The sequence below is a fragment of the Neomonachus schauinslandi genome, chromosome 11 (assembly GCF_002201575.2).
Source record: "Neomonachus schauinslandi chromosome 11, ASM220157v2, whole genome shotgun sequence".
In the NCBI taxonomy this organism is placed as follows: Eukaryota; Metazoa; Chordata; class Mammalia; order Carnivora; family Phocidae; genus Neomonachus; species Neomonachus schauinslandi.
In genome coordinates this window covers 96,372,923-96,393,368 of record NC_058413.1, presented here as the reverse complement: position 1 = coordinate 96,393,368, position 20,446 = coordinate 96,372,923, and the positions used below count along the sequence as shown (strand labels likewise).

The 20,446-nt window shown below is 43.5% G+C and overlaps 1 protein-coding gene across 2 annotated transcripts in view; it reads left to right on the top strand.

Moving 5' to 3' along the window:
• Positions 1-20,446, top strand: part of KMT2A (lysine methyltransferase 2A) — a 77,270-nt gene that overhangs the window by 41,051 nt on the left and 15,773 nt on the right. Inside the window, exons 10-27 of one of the 2 annotated variants that reach the window (XM_021696557.2) lie at positions 38-151; positions 4,244-4,390; positions 5,044-5,139; positions 5,351-5,471; positions 6,584-6,697; positions 7,129-7,313; positions 8,189-8,362; positions 9,518-9,628; positions 9,932-10,005; positions 10,636-10,829; positions 11,137-11,243; positions 12,444-12,581; positions 13,616-13,774; positions 14,029-14,146; positions 14,269-14,347; positions 15,417-15,577; positions 15,775-15,957; positions 16,174-20,392. In XM_021696557.2, the coding sequence (XP_021552232.1) occupies positions 38-151; positions 4,244-4,390; positions 5,044-5,139; positions 5,351-5,471; positions 6,584-6,697; positions 7,129-7,313; positions 8,189-8,362; positions 9,518-9,628; positions 9,932-10,005; positions 10,636-10,829; positions 11,137-11,243; positions 12,444-12,581; positions 13,616-13,774; positions 14,029-14,146; positions 14,269-14,347; positions 15,417-15,577; positions 15,775-15,957; positions 16,174-20,392 (6,494 nt within the window). Of the gene's footprint in view, positions 1-37; positions 152-4,243; positions 4,391-5,043; positions 5,140-5,350; positions 5,472-6,583; positions 6,707-7,128; positions 7,314-8,188; positions 8,363-9,517; positions 9,629-9,931; positions 10,006-10,635; positions 10,830-11,136; positions 11,244-12,443; positions 12,582-13,615; positions 13,775-14,028; positions 14,147-14,268; positions 14,348-15,416; positions 15,578-15,774; positions 15,958-16,173; positions 20,393-20,446 lie in introns of both variants that reach the window. The other variant, XM_044919757.1, reaches the window with a different exon arrangement.

Genomic DNA, 20,446 nt, shown 5'->3' with positions numbered 1-20,446 from the left:
GAACGCTTTCATAAACGATCCGTCTCTCTCTCTACAGGAGGATTGTGAAGCAGAAAATGTGTGGGAGATGGGAGGCTTAGGAATCTTGACCTCTGTTCCTATAACACCCAGAGTGGTTTGCTTTCTGTGTGCCAGCAGTGGGCACGTGGAGGTAAGAGAAGCTGCTTCTTGGTACCCCAGACAGTTGAATGGTAGATGATTTTGCTGTGATGAAAGAAATCATTTCTTCTGTCTTGTTGGTATGTAGTAGGTACTGTCCCCTCTTTATTTTTGATTTGTTTTTTTAAAGTAATATTTACGCCCAACGTGGGGCTCGAACTCACAACCCAGACAGCAAGAGTCTCAGTCTCCACCGACTGAGCCAACTGGGCGCCCCTACTGTCCAGCTAATGAAATGCTTTACAAGTTTTTTTAGAGATTTCATGAAGGAATCTGCTGCTTAGTAGAGGAGCAAAATTATTGAGTGTGAAAGGATTAATGGTCTCATGTCTTAAATGCACTCTTTTTATTAGAGTTCTGATAGTTCTGCTAAATGTCCAAACATGGCAAAAATGATAGAGCGCACTTCTGGAAAAAGAGATGGCTATCTTATATTGATTATCAAAATCCCCTTGTCTACAAAGAGCTCTTAGCAATTAATAAGAAAAAGGAACAACACCCGGTAAAAAAAAAAAAAAAAAAAAAAAAAATAGGCTACAGACAGGAATATGTAATTCACAAAATGAGAAATAAAAACATGGTGGGCAGGGGCAAAGCCTTCTGATGACCAAAAATTGGACGTTAAAGCATGATTAAAAAGATCATGTGGGGGGCACCTGGGTGGCTCAGTTGTTAAGCGTCTGCCTTCGGCTCAGGTCATGATCCCAGGGTCCTGGGATCGAGCCCCACATCGGGCTCCTTGCTCAGCGGGAAGCCTGCTTCTCCCTTTCACTCCCCCTGCTTGTGTTCCCTCTCTCGCTGTCTCTCTCTGTCAAATAAATAAATAAAAATCTTTAAAAAGAAAGATCATGTGGGAAGGGGCGCCTGGCTGGCTAAGTCGGTGGAGCACACGACTCTTGATTTTGGGGGTTGTGAGTTCGAGCCCCATGTTAGCTATAGAGATTACTTAAAAAAATAAAATCTTTAGAGGCACCAGGGTGGCTCAGTCGGTTAAGCGTCTGACTCTCGATTTTGGCTCAGGTCATGATCTCAGGGTTGTGAGATCGAGCTCCCATCAGCTCCGACTCTGCTGGAGATTCTCTCTCTCCCTCTCCTGCGCCCCTTCTCAAAAAATAAATTAATAAAATCTTAAAAATAAATAAAATCTTTTAAAAAAAATCATGTGGGGGGAAAAAAGAGCATGTGGAAATAGGGACTTCCTGTTGGTGGAATCTGACTTGGTTGCAATCTTTCTTTCTGAGGAGATTGTTCAGAAATATGTATTTATTTTTAAAATGAACATACTGTCTAACCCAGCAGTGGCACTCCAGGTATTTATCCTAAGAATATAATTAGAGGGCTCCTGGGTGGCTCAGTCATTAAGCGTCTGCCTTCGGCTCAGGTCATGATCCCAGGGTCCTGGGATCGAGTCCCGCATCGGGCTCCCTGCTTGGCAGGAAGCCTGCTTCTCTCTCTCCCACTCCCCCTGCTTGTGTTCCTGCTCTCGCTATCTCTCTGTTAAATAAATAAATAAAATCTTAAAAAAAAAAGAATGTAATTAGAGAAACAGCAAATAGCTATATGCATAGGTATGTGTGTATATGTGTGTGTGTGCAATACACACATATATGTAATAAACCCTTTTCTCTCTATATATAATAAACAGAAGGGTTTATTTCAGTACTGCTTATGATAACAAATAATAGGAAACAACCAAAAATTTGTCCATAAGGGGCGGGAGTCTTTAATCATAGGACATGCATATAAGGGCAAATATGAAGTCCTAGATAGTAATATAGATTGATATTGACATGGGAAGGTGTCCATGACACGTCACTGAGTTAATAAAAGAGCAGATTACAAAGTAGTATCTAAAGCGTGATCCCATTTTGGTTTGGACATTGTTTTAAAGTATATATATATGCAGGGGTGCCTGGGTGCTCAGTCGTTAAGCGTCTGACTTCGGCTCAGGTCATGATCCCAGGGTCCTGGGATCGAGCCCCGCATGGGGCTCCCTGCTCTGCGGGAAGCCTGCTTCTCCCTCTCCCACTCCCCCTGCTTGTGTTCCCTCTCTCGCTGTGTCTCCCTCTGTCAAATAAATAAATAAAAAATCTTTAAAAATATATATATACATGCAGAAAGAATTGTGGAAGGACTTACACCAAAATCTTAAAAGTGTGATTGGATTATGGGTGCCTTGTTTTCGCTTTATTTTTCTTTATCCTTCTGAGTCTTTTGCAGTGCGTATTTGCCACCTTTACAATGCAAAGCACAATTTTAAATAGGAAGCAGTAGTTTGTCATCCATACAATTCTCAATTCCAGAATACCTCCTTAGCTTATTATTTTATCACATGTATTTTAAGGTCATGAAGAAATTCCAAGGCCAGATTATAGTGTACATATTGAGCAATCAGGGAGACTCACTCACTAGTTAAGAGATTCAGTCCTGCCCACTTGCTATGTTAAATTATACAGTAGCAAAATTACAGATTATTGTCTGGTATTTGTTCATTAAGCAAATATTTTAGTGCCTATTATGAACAATAATATTGTTCTAAGTGGTGAGGCTGCTTTAGATACTACTGAGACTAAGAATATTCAGTTTTTAAGTGTCAGGGGTCTACTGTATCTCTTTTGCACATAATGTTTTACATCCACACATAATGCTGCTCACAGGAATAACTTGTAGCACCAGTCCTTCAACTTCCGTGATAAAATGGGGTTTTTTCAGAGTATAATTGCTTTAATTTAAATTGAGTAGTTGTGCACAGCAATCCCAGAGGATTCCTAAAAACCGAACTGAAGAATGAATAACTCACTGCCTGCATTATACTCCTACCAAAGCATAACTAGTGTTTGATGAATTCTGACATTCGAGGTTTGTTTGTTGTTGTTGTTTTTTAAGATTTATTTATTTATTTATTTATTTATATTTTTTTAAAGATTTTATTTATTTATTTGACAGAGACACAGCGAGAGAGGGAACACAAGCAGGGGGAGTGGCAGAGGGAGAAGCAGGCTTCCCCAGGAGCAGGGAGCCCGATGCGGGGCTGGATCCCAGGACCCTGAGATCATGACCTGAGCTGAAGGCAGATGCTTAACGACTGAGCCGCTCAGGCGCCCCAAGATTTATTTATTTATTTTAGAGAGAGAGAGCACCCTGTGGGGAGGGGCAGTGGGAGAGGGAGAGAGAGAATCTCAAGCGGACTCCGCATGGAATGCAGAGCCTGATGCGCGGTTGTGAGATCAGAACCTGAGCCAAAACCAAGAGTCAGATGCTTAACCAACTGCGCCACCTGTGGATCCCCAGACATTGGAGTTTTGTGTTTTTTTAAGATTTTATTTATTTATTTGACAGAGAGAGAGAGCACAAGCAGGGGGAGTGGCAGGCAGAGGGAGAAGCAGACTCCCCGCTGAGCAGGGAGCCCGATGCAGGACTTGATCCCAGGACCCTGAGATCATGACCTGAGCTGAAGGCAGATGCTTAACCAACTGAGCCACCCAGGCGCCCCTCGAATTTTTAAAAACCTTTTATGTTGACATCATTTCAGATTTGCAGAAAAGTTATGAGAGTAGTACAAAGAATTCCCATATACCCTTCACCCAGATTGCCCAAATGTTCATATTTTTTGCTATGGCAAAAGAAGAGTCCGGGTCATCCTCATTCAAATTTTTAAAAACTCCTTACATGAAAATAACATTTCTACAATTAGAGATGGAAAGAACAAACCAGAGCTTACAACTGTCTTTAGTATTTTGTAGGAAGCCTTTAAAAGCCTCCCTCTTTCCCCCTTCCCATAGCTCTTGCTTGTACCTAGCCTTAGGCACTTAACGCATTCTGGTAAATCTGGGATTATATTTATCTTGTTACTTTTTAAATTCTACCATTATTACTTTAGGCCCCTGCGTCCCCTCAGTGCCTAATCTTGTGCTTTTTTTTTTTTTACATAGTCATTGTAAAATGATCATGTATTAAATTAAAAAAAATATATATGTATATATATGCACACACCATTGGACTCCTAAAGCCTGAGGTCTGTAAAGCGCATTTGGTTGATCTCTACATGTTATTTGACAACTTCTGTGTTCCCCTCTTACCCTAGTTTGTGTATTGCCAAGTCTGTTGTGAGCCCTTCCACAAGTTTTGTTTAGAGGAGAACGAGCGCCCCCTGGAGGACCAGCTGGAGAACTGGTGTTGTCGCCGATGCAAGTTCTGTCACGTTTGTGGAAGGCAGCATCAGGCCACCAAGGTATAAAACTGAGTAACAGAACTCTCTATTTCCGTTTCTGCCTTTTGGTTTAGGGTTTTGTACCTGTATTTTTCCTCTGCTGACTTAGTCTATGGCGACTATTTAATTTGGTATAATTCATTGCCTATTTTTGTGTTTTAATTTGGGGAATATAGGAGAAAACATGGCATTAGATAAAATCTCCTCAATAACGCCAGTCTACCTGATAAGAATATTCATCACTGAGTGCCTTTGGCAGGACATAAACCCCAGTGCTTTCTTTGAGAGTAAAATAATTTATGAGACAATTTAAACTGTTCTAATGATGTGCTATACTTACTTGAAGGTAAATATGAAATGGGTGCTCCAAGGGAGTCGATGTGATGCCCATCTTTTTTTTTTTTTTTTTTGATGTGATTCCCACTTCTTGCCTTTATATTTTCCCTTTTTTTATTATTAGTGTATAGCTGACATACAATATGATGTGAGTTTCAGGTGTATGACTCAGTGACTCAGCACTTGTACACATGACTCAGTGCTCACCATAAGAAGCACCGTCCCCATCCGCAGTCTCACGGACTATTCCCTCGGCTGTACTTTCCATCTCCACGACTTAGTTATTTCATAACTGGAAGCGTGTACCTCTTCATCCCCTGCCGTTGTGTTCCCTACAGCAGCTGCTGGAGTGTAATAAGTGCCGAAACAGCTATCACCCCGAGTGCCTGGGACCAAACTACCCCACCAAGCCCACCAAGAAAAAGAAAGTTTGGGTGAGTACCCATATGACACGGTTGCAGAGAGAACTGTCATGGAGCTCTTGGGCTTGCCCACCCTGTAACAGGAGTCCCCTTGGTCTCATTATTAGGAAGAGCCATCCCAGGAAAGAGGTCAACCTGAGAAACGGATTGCATCTGAGGTCTCTTTAAATGAGACGAGATATTAAAAATAAGAAATTCCTGTTGAATTTCTTTTCTTTTCCAGATCTGCACCAAGTGTGTTCGCTGCAAGAGCTGTGGATCCACAACTCCAGGCAAAGGGTGGGACGCACAGTGGTCTCACGATTTTTCACTGTGCCATGACTGTGCCAAACTCTTTGCTAAAGGTACTTCAGAAAAGCCAGTTTTGTCAACTTTTAGAAATTATATTTGGTGTTTACAGGGTGAACTGGACACTCCAGTAGAATGAAGTAAAATGTTTTATACATCTTGTCAAGGATTTACTAAGTTCCTGGTCTTACCCTTTCCTTTACACAGAGTATTACAGCAACTAAAATGTTTTGTTAGCTTATATGGGAAGAATTAAGGGGATTTTTGTAATAACTAACCACAAAGAAATGCTCTAAGCCAGTATTTCCCAAAGTGAGGTACACAGATGTTTGATTGTTTCAGAAATGATTCTAGGTGGTACCGAGTCAAACATTTTAATAGTTACAATAAAAAAAAATTATACCTAATACATTAAACTCCTTTTACTGACTTCGGATAATAATGATACAAAGTTTACTATTGAAGTTATTTAAAGTAATCAAATCAATGTTAAATCTATTAAGTAAAGAATAATAGAGGGGGAGCGCTTGGGTGACTCAGTCAGTTGGGTAAGCGTCTGCCTTCGGCTGAGGTCATAATCTCAGGGTCCTGTGATTGAGCCTCGCATTGTGCTCCCCGCTCAGAGAGGCTGCTTCTCCCTCCCTCTGCCACTCCCCCTGCTTGTGCTCTCTCATTCTCTCTGTCAAATAAATAAATAAAATCTTAAAAAAAAAATAGAAGAAGAATAGAGGGGGTGCATGGATAAAGCAAATTGATGAAGGCTGGCCTTTGTGTTGAATTTTAGGAAGTGCTGCTCTGAGCTCTAACTTAAAGCACTAAGAATAAGGAGAAAGTGTAAATTAAATGCTTTTTTACTTCCATATCGTCGCCTCTTTTTGAAAATATAAATCCCTTTGGAAAGTATAAGAGAACGTTCTCTCCTTCTTTTCTACTGTGTTCTTTGTAAACTCTACCTCATGACCTTTAAAAATGAGTCTAAATAAAATCAGTGGCATGTTCTAAGAGCTCAGAAAAATCTGGACACTTTATAGATGCGTGAGCATTGCATAGTAGGTCCCTGCTGGCATCTGTGAGCAGTTCCAGAAGAGAGTTGGCACGTGGAAGTCAGGGCCTGAGAGGCACCGGTGTGTGAGCCAGAGCACTGCTGAAAAGTGTGCTTTGCTTTCAGGGAACTTCTGTCCTCTCTGTGATAAGTGTTATGATGACGATGACTACGAGAGTAAGATGATGCAGTGTGGGAAGTGTGATCGCTGGGTCCATTCCAAATGTGAGAATCTTTCAGGTACAGAAGGTTGGAGTCTTTTTATTACAGTTTCCTTCTTACTTGATATAGTTATAGCCCCCAAAGTAATCTGTAAGCGTAAAATTATAGCCGTGTTGTTGCTTGAAGTTATCTGGAATTTCCATTTCTGGTCTCTAGAATAAGCACCTTTGTGTCAAGTTGTGCTCATTTATTGTGAACGTATCCCTTTAAAATATTTATTTGCTGTTTTCTGTGCGTACCTTAACCTCTTGGTTCTCCAGTAACCAAATCCTGGGTGGCTAGTATTAATAGTGTCCCTTCAGAGATCAATATGTGCTGGGTTCCTGGGGGACATTAGAGTCCTGCTCCTGTCCCCAGGGTCCAGCTTTGTAGTAAGTTCAGGGGAGTAGTGTCCTCCCTCTCTGCCACTCTTCAGAGCTCCTCAGCATTGTGGGGTTTTGTTTTTCTAGACGAGATGTATGAGATTCTGTCTAACCTGCCAGAAAGCGTGGCCTACACCTGTGTGAACTGCACTGAGCGGCATCCTGCAGAGTGGCGACTGGCCCTGGAAAAAGAGCTGCAGATCTCTCTGAAGCAAGTTCTGACAGCTTTGCTCAACTCTCGGACCAGCAGCCACTTGCTTCGCTACCGACAGGTAGGCCTTGAGAGTTTGTTTTAAGCGGTTTTCCCCAGCGAGGGAACGTTCGTTTGCTCCATTCTTCATTTAGTTTTGTAGAGTTATTTGCTTTGGCTTTCAGCCATTAAGGAAATCTTTAGGACCAAAGTGTAGGACCTTCTTTGGGGGCTTTCTTTGCTGTTATAATAAGAAATTTGGACTTTATACTCTGGGGAGCGGCGGCGAAAGGCTTTACCCAAGAGTAACCCATCAGAGTTGCTTTTTAAGGGAAAAAGAAAAAGATTCTGACTAAAGAGGGAGGAAGGATTGGAGAGGACTGAGGCTAGAGGCAGGAACGGTGGTCAGGAGGCAGTTGGAGTAATCTGGGTGAGAGAGAGTGGTGGCCTAATCTGACAGTCATATGGCTGTCACTGGGAAATCCCTAGGGCTCCTCAGGGCACAATTTGTAAACCACTCCTTTTTGTCCATTGAAGTTGTGAACTGTACATCTAAAGAGTGGTCACTGGAAACACAATGTAAAATGTTGGAAGAACCGCACAGATAACTCGAACTCAGAGCTAGGCTGCTGCTTTTTCTCCTCATAGAGCTCCATTTTTTAATAGGAAGATTTGCTATCACTCTCTCCCTCAGAAGGAACTGGACAGTTTCTATGTCTTCATACTCCGTTTGGAAGTTATCAAGCAAAGCTCTTAAGTTCACCTGGTCAAACTATTAGAGAACCGGCTCATTCTAACTTTCTTTTTGTATTATTTAAGAAATCTCTGATTATTTTCATGTTCTTTAGGTTTTATAATATGAATCATTCAGTACCATCTTTATTAATTTTAATAGAATTTGCACAGATGCCTCATTTTCAGTGTTAGATAAAAGAAGCCTATCTTTCCTGGAAACAGGCTGCCAAACCTCCAGACTTAAATCCTGAGACAGAGGAGAGTATACCTTCCCGCAGCTCCCCAGAAGGACCTGACCCACCTGTGCTTACTGAGGTCAGCAAACAGGAAGATCAACAGCCCTTAGATCTGGAAGGAGTCAAGAGGAAAATGGACCAAGGGAACTATACATCTGTGGTATGTCTCTACCTCAAATGCCAGTTTAGTGCCTTTGGGTCTTTAAGAGACAGGGCTGGGAGTAAGCACCAAGAGATGGCTTGTGTTATATTTAGAAATGTCTTGTGGGTTTAAATACCTAAGAATATATGAGTTCTTTTTAGCTCCGTGTTTCAGAAGATGGGAAGGTAGTGTCTCAAAATGATTTTTTTATTTGGCTGTCATCTGAGTTCTCTGAAAATTATTTTTTATTAAAACTGCTTATGGGGGCGCCTGGGTGGCTCAGTCGTTAAGCGTCTACCTTCGGCTCAGGTCATGATCCCAGGGGCCTGGGATTGAGCCCTGCATCGGGCTCCCTGCCCTGCGGGGGGCCTGCTTCTCCCTCTCCCACACCCCCCTGCTTGTGTTCCCTCTCTCGCTGTGTTTCTCTCTGTCAAATAAATAAATAAAATCTTTAAAAAAAAAAAAAAAAGAAATAAAAAGCTTCACAGTTGTACATTTCCCCCTTAAAAAAAACAGATTATGGAGGGGCGCCTGGGTGGCTCAGTCGATTAAGCGTCTGCCTTCGGCTCAGGTCATGATCCCAGGGTCTTGGGATCGAGCACCACGTCAGGCTCCCTGCTCAGCAGGAGCCTGCTTCTCCCTCTCCCTCTGCTCTCCTGCTCCTGCTATCTCAAATAAATAAATAAAAATCTTTAAAAAACAAAACAAAACACTAGTTTATGGAAAAATGTTAATGTGAAGTTCCTTGGTTTGCCTCTCTTGAAATCACGTCTAAATAATGTGTCTTTCTATATAGGATACTCATTTATAGATAGATGTCTTTTAAAGTTACGGTTTTAAGAATGTATGGGAATGATCATTTGTTATGGTCCATATTTGCTATTCAGTTGTTTATTTTAACCGAAATAAAAAATTATGGCCCTATTTGGGTAACTTACCGTGATACAGCCAATTTATTTGCATTCTTGCGTTATTACCCTGGCTTCTCTTGACTACCCCAAGTTAATTGTGAACTGAATTCCAGAGGCCTCCACTAAAGAGAAATTACACTGCATTAAAATAGGGTGTCCATTTTCTGTTGGATCTCAGGGCTGGGTGATTTAGGAGGAAAGAGGAAGTGGTTTTGAGAGCACACTGTTTTATGAATAATTAATACTTTGTTTTTGTATACAGTTGGAGTTCAGTGATGATATCGTGAAGATCATTCAAGCAGCCATTAATTCAGATGGAGGGCAGCCAGAGATTAAAAAAGCCAACAGCATGGTCAAGTCCTTCTTTATTCGGGTGAATGATATTAATAGTTGATGTTTTTAATGCTTATCTATGGATAATTATCCATGAACAGAACGGATTTGTTCTCTTCTCCGTTTTGTTTTGCTATGTGTATAAAACATCTTTTGGTTTAACTCATTCCTCTGATTCTTTGGGAGAAAGTTGGTGGGGTCACCCAAGTGGATGGATCTTTCTCTTGGTGGCCTGAAATCATCCTCATATTGACAGAGAAGCTAGTGTGAAGTTGTTGGTTTTTATGTGGTTTCCAAATGAATGTTCACATGCTTACATTTTGTTTGTTTGTTTTTCTGTTAGCAAATGGAACGTGTTTTTCCATGGTTCAGTGTCAAAAAGTCTAGGTTTTGGGAGCCAAATAAAGTATCGAGCAAGTAAGTAAATTCATTGTTACTTTTTTTCCCCCACCTCATCAGCTAGAAATCTGAGAGTTCTTATATTTCTAGATTAAGGGTTCTTCAGACTAGGTTTTAAGATTAAAATTTAATCACTTGAAATGCCTTTTCAGTGCCGATTGAGAGATAATACTTAATGTTTATTATAGCCTATTGCCCCCCTTTTTTTTCTTTATATATTATGTTTTCTGCAACTTGGCTTAACTTGTGACATATGTACAGTACTCGTGCTTCTATATGTAACTCAGTATTTGGACTTGCAGAAATTGGGTTCTGTGTTATTCGGTTCAAATTGTGCTCTCTATTGCTCTTGACTCTCCATATTTAACCTGAAATTTTTATTCCAGTGAATCCTTTTGATTCTTTGGGAAAGTTATCACTTGCTTCCGGAAGTTTAACCAAGAGTCATATATCGAGAATATATATATTTTTAGATAATAAAGTCCTGTGTATTTAGACAGTTTTCAAGTTCTGTGGCTTGTCCTTATATGCTGTGAATGGCTCATGCATGGGGCTGTGACCTGATGATACCAAGAGTTTGATTATTTTGTATAGTTCCAGGTATATCGTAGGAGTTCAATAAATGCTTGTTGAATCAATTATTTTCAGCAGTGGGATGTTACCAAACGCAGTGCTTCCACCTTCACTTGACCATAATTATGCTCAGTGGCAGGAGCGAGAGGAAAACAGCCACACTGAGCAGCCTCCTCTAATGAAGAAAATCATTCCAGCTCCCAAACCTAAAGGGCCTGGAGAACCAGACTCTCCAACTCCTCTCCATCCTCCTACACCACCAATTTTGAGTAAGGCACCAAATGAGTCATTGTCCATTTCTCTCTAGATGCAAATGATTAACTTTGTGAACCTAAATTTAATATACTTGCATATTGGAAAGAAATTCTCAGGTCATCCTAATTTTTGCTTAGCTTGGCCTGGTAGCAAGAAATCGATATAAATAGTCTAACAGATGGTGAGATAGCATAACTTTGAACACTTTTTGAAAGTGTTTATTTTATAAGCCACAGACTATTTAAACTGAATTGGTTTTTTTCCTTCTGGAAATCAGACCTAGTATTGCCACTTTTAACTGGATATCTTTTGGGTTCCAAGGTACTGATAGGAGTCGAGAAGATAGTCCAGAACTGAACCCACCCCCAGGCATAGAAGATAACAGACAATGTGCATTGTGTTTGACCTATGGTGATGACAGTGCTAATGTAAGTACCTTGGCGAACGGGGTCCTACTTAGCAGATGCTCATGTGAACTCTTGGTCCTTGGTGTCTAAATTCGATGACTGGGTTCCATTTATTTAATGGATGTTTGTCACCTAGCTTATGTCACTTGGGGTTTTTTTCTATAACGGATTTAATTGATTTAAAAGATGATTTGCCTTGGGGCACCTGGGTGGCTCAGTCGGTTAAGCATCTGACTCTTGATCTCAGCTCAGGTCTTGATCTCTGGGTCGTGAGTTCAAGCCCTGCATTGGGCTCCACGTTGTGCATGGAGCCCACTTAAAATTAAAAAAAAAAAGATGATTTGTCTTAAATTAACCTGTTGACGTCTAATAGTTTTTACAGGAGATTTCTCAATAAGATTTTATGAAAGTCAACAAAATATATGTAAGTTTGCATATTAAAGGCTTGTGTGTAATGGAGGAGGGCAGAATGGTTAAGATCTCCAGTTCTGGCAGGCTGCCTGTATTCATCTCCATGCTCTACTGCCTACTTGTTGACCTTGGCGAGGAGTTTAACCTCTCTGACTCTCAGTTTCATCTTTTTTTTTTTTTTTTGAGATTTTATTTATTTATATGACAGAGAGAGACACAGCGAGAGAGGGAACACAAGCAGGGGGAGTGGGAGAGGGAGAAGCAGGCTCCCCGCAGAGCAGGGAGCCCGATGTGGGACTCGATCCCAGGACCCTGGGATCATGACCTGAGCCGAAGGCAGTCGCTCAACTGACTGAGCCACCCAGGCGCCCCAGTTTCATCTTTAAAATGAGGATAATAATAATAATTAACCTCAGAACGGTTATGAGGATTAAAGGAAATAATGTTTATAAAGCTTTATTTAGTGCTGGGCACAAAGTAAGCTTACAGTAAAAAAAGGTTTTGTAATGCAAGCTGAGAGAACTGGCTTTGAAATATGGTTGTAACGAAGTCCATGCACACTTTTATAAACTTACCACATACTGCTTATGTTTTGATTCCCTGTGTTTATAAAATATTTCCCATCTGTGGATTCTAGAAAGGTGAGAAGTGGAAACAGGAACATTGAGAAATGAGTTTTGATTTTTGTTTGCATCCCCAAGTTAAAGAATTATTATTGATGTTATCTTGACTGAGGTAAAGCTAATACCAAGGAAAACCTTCTTTGACATTATATTCTTTAAAGAAAAAAGAAATCTCTTGATTTCTTAGGATGCTGGCCGTTTGCTTTACATTGGCCAAAATGAGTGGACACATGTAAATTGCGCTTTGTGGTCAGCAGAAGTGTTTGAAGATGATGATGGATCACTAAAGAATGTGCACATGGCTGTGATCAGGGGCAAGCAGCTGGTAAGACCCTGTGTAAATGTTACGGAAAAGATTTCCCCTCAGTTTCCAGATGTTCTCTCTGTGGCTTCATGCTACTTCATTGAGGTTTTCACAGTGCCTTCAGGATGGGTAGCCAGCAACAGGTACTGGTGTGTACTGTAGGCAGGTTGCTACTCTGACCCCTGGGGGATGGTTCAAAGGAAATAGAGGACAAAGTATTATCTAGTTTGGGAGATGATCTGAATGTGCAAGAAAGGTGTTAATTAATTAAGTGATTTAGACAAAATGATCTCAGAGGTCCCAGTTGAATCACCACTCTGATTCCATAGGAAAAACCCACATAAATACACACACGAAGAGGGGATGTGGGAAATGATCAGTAGAAGCTGAGAGTAGTCAGAAAAGGCCACGGAGGAGTAAAATTTTAAAAGCTATATTGAAAGGAAGGGAGAAGATGAAGGATTATCAGAAAGAAAGCGAGCGAGAGAGAAACAAACAAAAAGCCCATGTAATTTGTGGGGAGAGCACAAACAAAAAGTCTTCCGTGGAAAGAGGAGCCCAGACTGTGACCTCGATAGAATAAAGTGGTGACATACAGGCTAGTTGAAGGAAATCTTTGAATCATACGATAAATTTAATCTGTTAAGTCTAGTAACTAGAGAACCCTTGTGTTTCTGATGGGTATAATCTTTCTAGAACTGGGTTCTTTTGGATATGGTAGCTTTCTAGTAAGATGATGTTTTTAGTATCAGTATTCGAAGTTTTATCTTCTCTAAATCAATCGTGCATCCTAGGAACAAAACTGTGTTTTGGTTTAAGTTCTAAATCAAAGTGTAATATTTACGTTTAATAGTTACAGGGCCCCAGGGACAGTGGGAGAGAGAGGACCTGGAGAGGAGGCTTTAGGGTTCATATCAGTTCTCTGTAATTCAGCTGATTACCAATTAAAAAAAGGCCTTGTAGGAAACCCAGAATGGGGTAATTCTGTAGAGAAGAAAAATGGCTTAAAACATCTGAAAGTCTGACTTAGGCCTCTGTTCTCTCTGGATGGTTAGAGATGTGAGTTCTGCCAAAAGCCAGGAGCCACTGTGGGCTGCTGCCTTACCTCCTGCACCAGCAACTATCACTTCATGTGTTCTCGCGCCAAGAACTGTGTCTTTCTGGATGATAAGAAAGTGTATTGCCAACGCCATCGGGATCTGATCAAAGGCGAGGTGAGAGCTTCCGTTGCTTTTCCGAATTCTATAGGACTACAGGGAAGATAGGCTGAAACAGCAAGATGGTAAGCTTTGTTTTACCTTCCTACTGTGTGTTCCTAGAATCACCTTCTTAGAAACACAGCGGTCCTCCTGTGAAACAGCAGGGTGATTCTGAGATAAGCTCTGTACTTGACCTCCGAGAGAGTCAGTATCATGCGTACAATGTGTAAAGGGACAGCCTGTTGTTAACAGCCGGGTTTTCGTTTCAGGTGGTTCCTGAGAATGGATTTGAAGTTTTTAGAAGAGTGTTTGTGGACTTTGAAGGAATCAGCTTGAGAAGAAAGTTTCTCAACGGCTTGGAACCAGAAAATATCCACATGATGATTGGTATGACATGGGCTTCTATTGTGGGGGAAGGCTCAATGTATCGCTGGGGGACTTGCTGGTCTTTGGGTATAAAGTGAGCCTTCTCCCTACCTTCTCTAATCAGTTCTTCTTTCCTTGGTCAGGCTCCATGACAATTGACTGCTTAGGAATTCTGAATGATCTCTCCGACTGTGAAGATAAGCTTTTTCCTATTGGATATCAGTAAGTAGCTCTTTAGAGCTAAGACTCCAGCCCCCACAGCTTGAGCACCCTGAGCAATGAGCAGGTCTTTGAATGGAGAGCCATACTTGTTAGCTGCTTTTAATTGCTACCGAAAATTAACTACTTTTGTTGCTACTTTTTGTAGATTAGGACTGAAGTATCCTTTTATGTCCACTAAATCCAGTTACAGAAGGAAAGTATTATTGGCATACTTTCAGAATCATTTCCAAATAAAACCTAAATTAAAAAACAAAACAAAACAAAACAAACAAAAAAACGCAAGGTCAGTCTCTTAAGATTCCTCTGAGTTCCATCTATCTGCATTCAAAAGTCCAGATTATTGTAGTGGATCAAACACCTCATGCCCCTGTCCTCAATCTAAAAATATAAACCCCCACAATAATAATCATATTGTCCAGTGAACATTTATCCTCTTTCCTATGTGAAGCAAATGGCTTAAACTTCTAGCATGCTGACAGTATAAATTTAAAACTCCCTTTCGGTCTCTCCCATTTTGGAGTCTCATTTTGCTGTCTGTACTCCAGTTTATTCTGCATTCCAATTCTGGCAACAGTCTGTACATTTAGCTGGCAGCTCTTTGTATAAGCCAGGCTCCATCAGCATCCAGCAGATTTGAAGCAGTTACACTTCCCTTGTCTTAATGGGGCTTTTCTCCCACAGGGGACACTTCAGGTTTGCTCTTTTCCTCACTGTGTACACCTTGGGGGGGGACAGGCGTCCCTTCCTGAAGGCCAATAACTATTTCTTGTAGTAGATGTTAGTATTTTCCTTTCTCTGCATTTTAGGATATTTTACTATTTTTGTCTCCTGCTTACACTACAATAAAAAAAGATTTGATGCTATTTTCTGAGAGGCTAGGAAAAACCAAGAACTTCAAAAAGCCTGGAACACCCTAGCCAGGGGGATCTATAATAAGAATCCGTGAAGTCAAGCTAAATTCTGTAAATCAAGGAGAGCAGGGAAGCTAGGATGAGAAGACGCTTTGACAAATGTTCGTTTCCACTTCTGTACTCTCACTCATGGGGATTTGTGTGGATCTGTTCCCCAGGTGTTCCAGGGTTTACTGGAGCACCACGGATGCTCGCAAGCGCTGTGTGTATACGTGCAAGATCGTAGAATGCCGTCCTCCAGTTGTAGAGCCGGATATCAACCGCACTGTCGAGCACGATGAAAATAGGACCATCGCTCACAGTCCCACATCTTTTGCAGGTGAGTCTGTAATCAAGATGGGACTCGAATTAGATTGGGGGAGTACTGTGATTGAAGGTGGGGAAAGTCGTCTCTCTGGGAGGTCTCATTTGTTTCTATTTTGATCTTTACCTAATAGCTTGCTTTGTGTTGGTTCATTTGTTTGATATTTTAATTGGACCTTTTTTAAAAGTAAGAGTTTTTCTTCCCTACCACAGAAATTGCATCTAAAGAAAGTCAAAACACAGCTGAAATTGTAAGTCCTCCCTCACCAGACCGACCTCATTTGCAAACCTCTGGCTCCTGTTTTTATCACGTCATCTCAAAGGTCCCTAGGATTCGCACACCAAGTTATTCTCCAACACAGAGATCCCCTGGCTGTCGGCCGTTGCCTTCTGCAGGTAAAGGACCTACCTCATTGACTAACTTGACCCAAAAAGGTCAGCTGAGAGATGAGCTCGTGATTCTTTCAGGCCACTCTATCTTAGTGGCTTTTGCTCATTGAGTCTTGATTTGCAGTTTTCAGTTATAAGCCACTGCCAAGTCATTGAAAGCAATGGCCACCACACATTCGTTCTCTCTGTAATAGACTTTATTACTTTTTCTCTCTTGTTCAGGAAGTCCTACCCCAACCACTCATGAAATAGTCACGGTGGGTGACCCTTTACTCTCCTCTGGACTCCGAAGCATTGGCTCCCGGCGTCACAGCACTTCTTCCTTGTCACCCCAGCGGTCTAAACTCCGGATCATGTCTCCAATGAGAACTGGGGGTACTTACTCCAGGAATAGTGTTTCCTCAGTCTCTACCATCGGGACTGCCACAGATCTGGAGTCAAGTGCCAAAGCAGTTGATCATGTCTTAGGACCACTGAATTCAAATACTAATTTAGGGCAAAACACTTCCACCTCTTCAAATTTGCAAAGGACAGTGGTTACTATGGGCACTAAAACCAGCCACTTGGATGGGTCTTCCTCTTCCGAAATGAAGCATTCCAGCGCTTCAGACTTGGCATCCAAGGGCTCCTCTTTGAAGGGAGAGAAGACCAAAGTGCCAAGTTCCAAGAGTTCGGAGGGGTCTGCACATACCGTGGCTTATCCTGGCATTCCCAAACTGGCTGCTCAGGTTCATAACACAACACCTGGAGAATTAAATGCTAGCAAGATCGGTACTTTCGCTGAACTCTCTTCAGGGCCGTTTTCTTCTAAAGAGGCCCTCTCCTTCCCCCCACTCCATCTGAGAGGGCAGAGGAATGATCGGGACCAACACACAGATTCTAACCAATCGGTAAACCCCCCTCCCGATGAAGACGCGGGAGTCAGAACCTTGAAGCTATCTGGAGTGAGCAACAGATCATCCATCATCAATGAACACGTGGGATCTAGTTCCAGAGACCGGAGACAGAAAGGGAAAAAGTCTTGTAAAGAAACTTTCAAAGAAAAACATTCCAGTAAATCTTTTTTGGAACCTGGTCAGGTGTCAACTGGTGAGGAAGGAAACCTAAAGCCGGAGTTTGTGGACGAGGTTTTGACTCCTGAGTTTATGGGGCAACGACCATGTAATAATGTTTCTTCTGATAAGATTGGAGACAAAGTCCTCTCTATTCCGGGAGTCCCCAAAGCTCCATCCATGCAAGTAGAAGGATCTGCCAAGGAATTACAGACACCCCGGAAACGCACGGTCAAAGTAACACTGACACCCCTCAAAATGGAAAGTGAGGGCCAGTCCAAGAATCCCCTGAAAGAAGGTAGCCCCGTTTCCCCTTTGCAAATAGAGTCCGCATCTCCTCCCACAGAACCAGTTGCAGCCTCTGAAAGTCCAGGAGATGGTCCGGTGGCCCAGCCAAGCCCCAATGATACCTCATCCCAGGATCCTCAGAGTAACAACTATCAGAATCTTCCGGTACAGGACAGAAACCTAATGCTTCCAGATGGTCCCAAACCTCAGGAGGATGGCTCTTTCAAGAGGAGATATCCCCGTCGTAGTGCCCGGGCGCGCTCAAACATGTTCTTCGGGCTCACCCCGCTCTACGGAGTGAGATCCTACGGCGAAGAAGACATTCCATTCTACAGCAGCTCCACAGGCAAGAAACGGGGCAAGAGATCAGCTGAAGGACAGGTGGATGGGGCCGACGACCTGAGCACCTCCGATGAAGATGACCTGTACTATTATAATTTCACCAGAACAGTGATTTCCTCAGGCGGAGACGAGCGGCTGGCATCCCATAATTTATTTCGGGAGGAGGAGCAGTGTGACCTTCCCAAAATCTCACAGCTGGATGGTGTCGATGATGGCACGGAGAGCGATACTAGCGTCACCGCCTCCACGAGGAAGAGCAGCCAGATTCCAAAAAGAAACGGGAAAGAAAACGGAACGGAGAACTTAAAGATCGAGCGACCTGAAGATGCCGGGGAGAAAGAACATGTCATTAAGAGTTCCGTTGGCCACAAAAACGAGCCAAAGATGGATAACTGCCACTCCGTAAGCAGAGTGAAAACACAGGGACAGGACTCCTTGGAGGCGCAGCTCAGCTCATTGGAGTCCAGCCGCCGGGTCCACACGAGCACCCCGTCGGACAAGAACCTCCTGGACACCTACAATACCGAGCTCCTCAAGTCGGACTCGGATAACAACAACAGTGACGACTGTGGGAATATCCTGCCCTCGGACATTATGGACTTTGTACTGAAGAATACTCCTTCCATGCAGGCTTTGGGCGAGAGCCCGGAGTCCTCTTCGTCGGAACTCCTGAATCTGGGTGAAGGTTTGGGTCTCGACAGTAATCGGGAAAAGGACATGGGTCTTTTCGAGGTCTTTTCTCAGCAGTTGCCGACGGCGGAACCCGTGGACAGTAGCGTCTCCTCCTCTATCTCGGCAGAGGAGCAGTTTGAGCTGCCTCTGGAGCTACCGTCCGACCTGTCTGTCCTGACCACACGGAGTCCCACCGTCCCTAGCCAGAATGCCAGTAGACTGGCTGTAATCTCTGACTCAGGAGAGAAGAGAGTGACCATCACCGAGAAGTCTGTGGCCTCCTCTGAAGGCGACTCGGCACTGCTGAGTCCAGGAGTGGATCCCACCCCCGAAGGCCACATGACTCCAGATCATTTTATTCAAGGACACATGGACGCAGACCACATCTCCAGCCCTCCTTGTGGTTCGGTGGAGCAAGGGCATGGCAACAATCAGGATTTAACTAGAAACAGTAGCACCCCCGGCCTGCAGGTACCTGTTTCCCCTACTGTTCCTATCCAGAACCAGAAATATGTGCCCAATTCTACTGAGAGTCCTGGCCCATCTCAGATTTCTAATGCAGCTGTCCAGACCACTCCACCCCACCTGAAACCAGCCACTGAGAAACTCATTGTGGTTAACCAGAACATGCAGCCACTTTATGTTCTCCAAACTCTTCCAAATGGAGTGACCCAAAAAATCCAATTGACCTCTTCTGTTAGTTCTACACCCAATGTGATGGAGACAAATACTTCAGTATTGGGGCCCATGGGAAGTGGTCTCACCCTAGCCACGGGACTAAATCCAAGCTTGCCAACGTCTCCATCTCTGTTCCCTCCTGCTAGCAAAGGATTGCTCCCCATGCCTCATCACCAGCACTTACATTCCTTCCCTGCAGCTGCTCAAAGTAGTTTCCCACCTAACATCAGCAGTCCTCCTTCAGGCCTACTTATTGGGGTTCAGCCTCCTCCAGATCCCCAACTTTTGGTTTCAGAAGCCAGCCAGAGGACAGACCTCAGTACCACAGTAGCCACTGCACCCTCTGCACTCAAGAAAAGACCCATATCTCGTCTACAGACCCGAAAGAATAAAAAACTCGCTCCCTCTAGCACCCCTTCAACCATTGCCCCTTCCGATGTGGTCTCTAACATGACCCTGATTAACTTCACACCCTCCCAGCTGCCAAACCATCCCAATCTGTTAGATCTGGGGTCACTTAATACGTCATCTCACCGAACTGTCCCCAACATCATAAAAAGGTCTAAATCTGGCATCATGTATTTTGAACAGGCACCCCTGTTACCCCAGAGTGTGGGCGGTACAGCGTCCGCGGCGGCGGGCGCGTCCACCGTAAGCCAGGATACTGGCCACCTCACCGCGGGGCCTGGGTCCGGCCTGGCGTCCGGTGCCTCCGTCTTGAATGTGGTGTCCATGCAGACCACAACCGCCCCTGCAAGTGGCACGTCCGTTCCGGGACATGTTGCGTTAACCAACCCCAGGTTGCTCAGTGCCCCGGATATTGGCTCAATCAGCAACCTTTTAATCAAAGCTAGCCAGCAGAGCCTGGGGATGCAGGACCAGCCCGTGGCTCTACCGCCCAGCGCGGGAATGTTTCCACAACTGGGGGCAGCGGCGTCTAGCATCTGCGTGCTCCCCTCTGCTCAGACTGCGGGCGTCGCAGCCGCCTCTCCTTCTGGGGACGCGGAAGAACACTATCAGCTTCAGCGCGTGAACCAGCTCCTTGCCAGCAAAACTGGGATTCTCCCATCCCAGCGTGAACTTGATTCTGCTGCAGGGACCCAGGGATCCAACTTCACCCAGACAGGAGATGCTCCTAATAGCATGGGGCTAGAGCAGAATAAGGCTTTATCCTCAGCTATGCAAGCCAGCCCGGCCTCTCCCGGGGGCTCTCCATCCTCTGGACAGCCCTCAGCAAGCCCCGCGGTGCCGGCTCCCACTAAACCCAAACCAAAAATCAAACGGTTTCAGCTGCCTTTGGACAAAGGGAATGGCAAGAAGCACAAAGTTTCCCATTTGCGGACCAGTTCTTCTGAAGCACACATTCCAGACCAAGAAGCCAGCACGACATCCCTGACCTCAGTCACAGGGTGAGAGATCGAAATATTAGCTACTCTGGGTAGGTGGGATTGTTTTTGCTCTGG